A 7,253-nucleotide genomic window follows, 5' to 3' on the forward strand; every position below is an offset into this window, starting at 1 on the left:
ACCACATGGAAATCTCCATGGAGCACCCAAGTGATTGCATCACTCTAAATCTACTCTTACTTTACTTCTGTGAAATCTTTACTTTCCACTACCTATACTCCTCTCTAACTCTACTCTTTACTTTCCCCTACCTATACTCCCGTAGACTTGTATGTGTAGGGTGCTCCATATTCTACCATAGAAAAGCTTAAAATTGCCAGGAGATTCCCCCTTTAGACATACACAATTGATCCTAAAACACCCAAATCTCCACGCCCGCAAGAACTCGCCGAGTCCCTCCCTCGACATTGTAGTTCTCTGTTCTCCACAAGGAAATAGTAAGGTGGGAAGTAGGGCTCTTACACACATTAGGAGCCTGAACCTGAATATATCGTGTGCCCTAGCGTTCTGTGCCTAAGTCCCCTAGTTTCCTAGTTTCCTCACGTGACGTTTCATCGAGTACAAATTTCACGTACTCCCCTCTACCGCTGTTAGGATCGACGTAAAATCTTTCAACAATACATATATGCATTCTTACAAGGTAAAATGAAGTGTAACAGGTGCATTTCGCGGGCGAGCCTTCCCGGTCCCACACCCGAACCGTCAACCACTGACTCACCTTCTCCTGAGACGTTGCGGTAAGGCATGCCATCTCCGTCTACGGCTCGTTCCCGGCCAAGGCCTTGCCCGCGCCCCCGGGCTTCGCTCCACTCGCCCCGGCTCCGTCGTCTTTTGCCTTGGTGCTACACCTCGTCTCCTCCTTCCTTCTTCCACGAATCGACCGACTCGAATTCGAAATTCAAGCAACTCACGCATAGCTATTATGTAAACCTTTTAGCATCATTTTCTTTATTGCGTTTGACATTAACAGGGCGGTAATCCTGTATGTCAGAAAATAAATGCAGCTATTTTATCTCTTCTTGTACCAAAGTACGTATATGCATTCTTACAACCCTTCTTACAATGGAAAATGAATTGAGAGATACATATCGGACTAGTCAACGCATTGTTAGCTTAGTTAGCTTCCTTTTTGGCCGCGTCCGCGACCTTGTCCGTGATGCCCTGTGCGGCGTCCTTGGCGCCGTCCCACGCCTCCTCCGTCGCCTTCTTCGCCTGCTCGCCGAAGTCCTTGGCCTTCTCGTCCACCTCGCTCGCGCCTTTGCCGGCTTCCTCCGCGGCCTTCTCGGTGTTGCCCGAGACGGCCTCAGCCGCCTCCGCCACGCCCTTCTTCAACTCGTCGGCCACCCCCTTCACGCCGTCGATGGCCTTGTCGGTAGCATCCGCAGCGTCGTTGTACGCCTGTCCCATGCACCCATATATCTCGGTCAGCATATCTCAGAGGACGACTAACCAGCAGCGTACGTAAAAATAATCGGCATGAGGCCATGATCGAACGGTACTGCTCGCGGCACACGTACCGGAGTCGCCCTTGGAGCGTTCTGCAGGCAGAGGCGGCCGCCGCTCACGGTGCGCGGGCGAGCGGCGAGGAAGCAAGGCCGGGGAAGGGCCTTGCCTGCCGGGGTGCCGGTGAGCGCGGCCGTGGCCGAGGCTCCGAGAAGCACGGAAGAAGAAGCCATTGGTCGATAGAAAAACTGCTGATGGATGGGTGGGTAGGGTAGGGTAGGTTGTGTGAGCTTCACTTGCAATGCAATGGGAGGACGAGAGGTGCATCGTCGTTTTTATAGGCCGGACGCGGAGGGGCGAAGGGTGAGCTGGGGGGTGACACGTCGGGGGCCGATCGCTCCGGCGCATGGCGACAATCGACGGTCGACAAGGTTCTGTGGTGGAGCAGTGCGCGGAGAGTTGTCGACAAGGTTTATGTGGTAATGTACGGTCGAATTTCCTATACCAATAAAAGAAAAGAAATGGGTAGCTGCTTACCCCACCAGCGTCTCGTACGAAGGCACGTATACCTACATGACCTGTTTGGAGCGGATCGAAGAAACAAATCCTACTGTCCACGTTTGAAGGTTACGTACAACCAAGGTTTTGTCAGGAGCTCTTTTAAGATGCTTCAACTTATGATAGCAGAAGATATTTGATACCGTCCGTCGATTAATCAAGGGTAAGTTTAGCCATATTTATATCCCATCTGTAGAAAGTATTAATTGGAAAGTGATTGAATGAACAATAATGACATCACCGATACATGGTCGGGAGCATGGTTAATAGCTATATAATGTTGCCATGTCATTTATATTTAAGTTTATAGTCAGCAAATATAATAATTAGATATAGATATGTACTCCCTTCATCTGAAAATATTTGTCGGAAAATGAATGTATTTAGACGTATTTTAGTTCTACATACATCGGAAAATGAATGTATTTAGACGTATTTTAGTTCTACATACATCCATTTTTATCCGTTTCTCCGACAAGTATTCCTAGAAGGAGGGAGTATTACTTTGTTGATACATGAGTCACCTCACTCTCTCACAAAGCCACTAGGGCACATGCTGCAACTGGTTATTAATCTATAGCCTGCTTCTATTCTCTTTTATCTTCTCTCTCTTTCAACTCATTAAAAATATTATATTGAAAGTCTTACATCTCGCTTACATCACTTATTATATTTGCTCTCAAGGAGAGCCTTCAAAAGATGTCAGCTGCTATGATGGATGAGAAGGGGCCTCCCCCAATGCATCGTTTTTTAGCATGTTATATCATAGAAAATATAAAAGTTTAAGAGACAACTAGCCGGTCAATTTAGGGGTTGTATTTGGGTCTCATGCATATGATACTAGTGTATGATACTACCTCCCTAATGCATAGTATCATATATTAGTATCACGTGGTACTTTATTTATTACCATGCATGACACATAGTAGTATAGGATTTATTATGATACAGTATCTTTATATGATACTGAACCCTCTTTTTTTTGTTTAATTCTATGACACCTCATCAAAATTATCTAGTTGGCATGCATGATACCAGCTATGATATTACATGTGATTGAGTTAGTAAATTTATTTGCCCATGGCTACATGCAAGGGTTGTATGTTAGCTACTAGGGCCATCCCTCTAAGCTACTACATCCCTATCTTTTCATTAAATACTAAGGCACATCAGCAAAATACCTATAAAACATTCCTAAGAAATCTGCATTGGGAGAGTTATGTTCTAAACCGACGTCACTATTAGGATTCGACATGGCCAACCATCACAACCCTTCACTAATGACGGTTCCATGTTCCAAATGAATATTTGTTTAATTATAGCATGCTAATGCATCAACAGTCACAAACTAATTTATTCCTAATAGAGTGAACCCTCACTTTATCTGATAAGATGAACACTATGGAAGAGGTTGCTCCCGAGCTCTCCAATCAAAAAGGGAAGAATAAGGATGAACCCTCACCTCCTTGCCTCTGCCTTGTTAATCCAACGAGAGATATATAAGTTGCATATTTTTTTCTACCATGCACGCCTCTAAGCTTTCTACCCCATCAATCTCACAATCAACATGGGCTAAACCACCTGCCTACACTACTCGTGTTTGGTTAGCACTGCCACGCACAACCCCACCCCACCCGAGTTGTCGCATATTTCATGTTGTTGATGTCCCCAACCATCCCTCTAAAATCTACAAACCCTCTCACCATCTTCGGTGCAACTCCCTTTCCACCTCCGAGTGCGCGCCGCACCCCTCACATGTATTGTCAACCTATTGCCCCGCCTTCGCCAAGGATGTCGGGTTGTCCCCGTATTCGAGACTATCTTGGATCAGCCTTGCCAGGGACGCTGCAGCCAGCCATGTCGTCCATGTATCGACCTTGATGCAGCACCTCTCTTTCTTCTTCCTTCTTCGACGAAATCAGCTGGTGCAAATTGGGAATTCATACATCTCACGCAAACAACAAAAATAAATGGAAAAGTGTGAAAATGTAATTGCACCAAAAATATGCATTTGTAATGAATATAAAACAACATAAAAACAAGTGATACGAGAAAGTGACTGAAACTTTCCATAAAGGGACTGAAACACCATAAATGGAAAAAGGGTGAAATTGTAATTACACCCACGTCGATCGCGATAGCTCCCGAAGCAGAGGAAAATACGGATGCACTTAAGAGAATTGGTGGCGGCTGACTTTGCTCGCCTGGCTGCAAGCCAGACTATGTGTTCCCTCCCTCTTTGAAGGCAAAAAGATGGGGGATCCCTGGATTTGTTGTTTCTAGTGTGTATGAAGTAATTTAGGGATTTAATTGGCAGTCCTATGGTGGCAAAGACCACGCCATGGAGATTATGTGTTGTAGATCCCTCCCTACCATACGACGCTCCTCTAGACAACGTGAGTGAGATGGCAACCTCGTGTCCTTGATGATTCGTTGCATCGTTGAGTTTAGAGTTGGTCGTCGGTATCGTTGCATTGAGGAGGTGGTGACAATAGGCTTCCCTTTTGGTTCTTCGTGTCCACCTCCTACCCGGTCAGTTGTCGACCATTTTAGTGATTTTGTGGGGGCTTGTGTCTCCTAATTTTTATATTAGGATCTATGGAGTTTTGCGGCGGCTGTTATCATCTGATATAGCGGTGTCTTATTCACTGAGTCATTCGTTCTTCTAGATCGATGTTGACATTGTTTCATGTCATAGTTCACTTCCCAATTGCATGTGTGGATAGGAATCGTTCTGACGATGGTGCATACCTCAAACCATGACAACAATCAGCATGTCATCGGTGCCAGTCGGAGAAGAAGGAGGAATCCCCAAGGATCGAGATGCAATTTACATTTCTATTTGTTTTTCCACGAGATGTTGGATCTAATGTTTTAGCATTTCCGTAATGAAAAATTGAATATGTGGTAATACACAATAAGATTCTAGCTTCATAAGAATAAGATTCCATGTCTCTCAAGAATATGAGTGTAAGATTCCTTGATACAAAAATTAACTTTGGAGATGTTGTCACATTCAGTCTTTGGATGCATTTTCACATTATGTCTGCAGTCCAGCAATGTTAATATGTAATACTGGAGATGGTTGCAGTCGGTAATTTTACTACTCAGAAAACATATGAATCGGTTTTGCTCCTCAAACCGCCTAGAATACTTAAGAATTTGAGCATTGCTATTTTCAAGTACGAACAATTGTTGCTTTGCTTGCAACTTAAGACTGATTTTAGGTAAATATTACCTATTACAACTCACATATCAAAATAGGCACATTTAACTTCCATTTCTATTATTACTTTGATATTCAGGAAGCCCTTCAAGACTGAAGTAGACGAGAAGCCCTTTGGAGCTGAAGTAAACAAGTAGAATGCGAGCAACTTTACATGCTTAGTTTATGTGAAATTTATGATACTTGGTGTATTGGTGATCTCACAGTGTAAATCAATAGGATTTAGCAATCCTATTCTTATGGTCGCATAGGGTACGCTAACCTAGGACCAGACCAATTTAGGTGTTTGTCCAATTACTGGTTACTAATGTGGGGCTTTCCCTCTGTTTTCTATTTTTCGGGAGCCGAGCTGAAAAGATGAAGTTACCCTAAAGAAAATTTAGCTTTTCCTTTCCTTGCAATGGGCCTGGCTCAGGAGGAACATGTCAAATAAGCTGGCAAACAAACCGTGATAACCTTGAGAGAACCCACTTTTATTTTCTAAATAAAATTGTACCCATGGTAAGGAGAAAATAATCAATAGCGAGGAACTCCACGTTTACCATCACTAGCTAATTGATCATGTGTTGCAATGATTTTGTCCGACACCAATTGTGGTTCAACACCAATTGTGTCCGACATATACGTCACACCCACCATATTCCAGATTTTTGTAAGATTTGATTTTATTTGAGTATGAGTACAGGAAGCCAATGAAATTTTGATTTAGTGGAGGTTTCGGGAAGATTTTTATTTGATCTGCATATGGGTAGAGTAAGTCAAGGAAACTTTTGATTTAGTTGAAATTTTGATAAAAAAATATATTTATTTGATTCAATTAATGCAGGACATGGTTTTTGCTAAGATTTCACAGAGGTAATGAAGAACATGGTTTCCAATACGACATGAAAAAAACACCAAATTAGCTTAGATAAAAGGAACATATTACAATTCAGCTATTGGCAGCATAGCCCCTGTGCGCCAATAATGTTTTTTTTGCAAATGCCAAAAAAATAGATAGGTTCATTGTCACACTCAATAACGACCTGCAAATTTTTAGGGGCCATGCTAAGCATTTTGACCTGTGCAAAAAAAAAAACAAGTCAAGCGTCAAATGTTACACTTAATTTTATTTTATTCACTGACAAACCACTGCTTCACACGAATATTATCAAGCACACTTGTTACACTAACAAAATCGTCTACACACAAAAAAAAACAGATTTTTTTTATTTTCTCTTTGGTTTAAATGTATTGTTCATCCAAGAGCATATACCCCAGAGCCAAAACGGCCAGCCTAGAGCATAAACTCTCCTTTAGAAATAGAGAAGAAAATAATAGTGAAACCTGATGTACATCATGCACACGGGTGAAGTTTGTTTTAAACCTTGAGTTTGTAGAGCACGACTTAAACAAACCCTCACATCTAAATCCCTGAAATCTATACCCCATACTCATCAATCCCAATCAATTTAGACCCTAGACGTGTTTGGTGCGCCGGAAAGAAGATGATCCTGGCCAGGATCAATCGCTAGTCTCACTGCCTACTTTGGCCCAGCTGTTCCAGCCATCGTCTATCTCAATTCTCTTCCTCTCGTTGCAGCCTTGGCCAGCTTGGTGAGCAGCGCTCCACCCAATGCAGATGATGCATGCAAGTAGCAGCACAATCATCCACACGCACGCACGCAAGTAGCAGCGACACATACGCTACCGCAGCAGCAGCACGAGCGCGCCGGACACCGAGAAGACGACGACGAGTACTGCAAGGAATAAAAAGAGATGGAATTTTGTGAACTGGGTCTCACCGGAGAGGGTAAATCGACGCGGCAGAACTCTCACCAGAGATGAAGAAGAATGCTCCACCATGGATAAAACGTCGATTCCACTAATTTTGGTCAAACGCCAAGCAAATTGCTCGTGTCAGTACTCAGTAGCCTCCCCTCGTCTCCTGTGACCGCGTGGGCGCCAATTGCAGGTTTAATTGGCCGCCGGTGAAATCACTTCGAGTCCCTCCACTGATGTCGCTCTGCTCCGCCGTCGCGGTCTTTCCAATCCCCTCCCCTTGTCCATGTCGAGAACTTCTGTTGAACCGCTCGTTCGAAGACCAGTGGCAAGATCCCTCGAGAGCTCTCGGCCTGCGCTCTGGTGAAGAGGGGAACTAATCCGA

The 7,253-nt window shown here is 43.9% G+C and overlaps 1 protein-coding gene across 1 annotated transcript; it reads right to left on the minus strand.

Annotated features, from left to right (window-relative positions):
• Nucleotides 1–800: 800 nt before the first annotated feature.
• Nucleotides 801–1,626, minus strand: LOC119356244. Its single transcript, XM_037623175.1, has 2 exons — nt 1,398–1,626; nt 801–1,278 (listed from the first exon to the last, which is right to left on the minus strand). The coding sequence occupies exons 1-2, from the start codon at nt 1,554–1,556 to the stop codon at nt 994–996; spliced, it is 444 nt and encodes a 147-aa protein (XP_037479072.1). The 5' UTR covers nt 1,557–1,626; the 3' UTR covers nt 801–993.
• Nucleotides 1,627–7,253: the final 5,627 nt, after the last annotated feature.

Source organism: Triticum dicoccoides, chromosome 2A (genome assembly GCF_002162155.2).
Source record: "Triticum dicoccoides isolate Atlit2015 ecotype Zavitan chromosome 2A, WEW_v2.0, whole genome shotgun sequence".
In the NCBI taxonomy this organism is placed as follows: Eukaryota; Viridiplantae; Streptophyta; class Magnoliopsida; order Poales; family Poaceae; genus Triticum; species Triticum dicoccoides.

Bases quoted from the DNA above. Each gene is read 5' to 3' on its own strand.
- LOC119356244 (XM_037623175.1), bottom strand. From the start codon at position 1,556: ATGGCTTCTTCTTCCGTGCTTCTCGGAGCCTCGGCCACGGCCGCGCTC. The intron at 1,279-1,397 runs GTACGTGTGCCG...TGCATGGGACAG, and splicing joins ACGCTCCAAGGGCGACTCCG to GCGTACAACGACGCTGCGGA.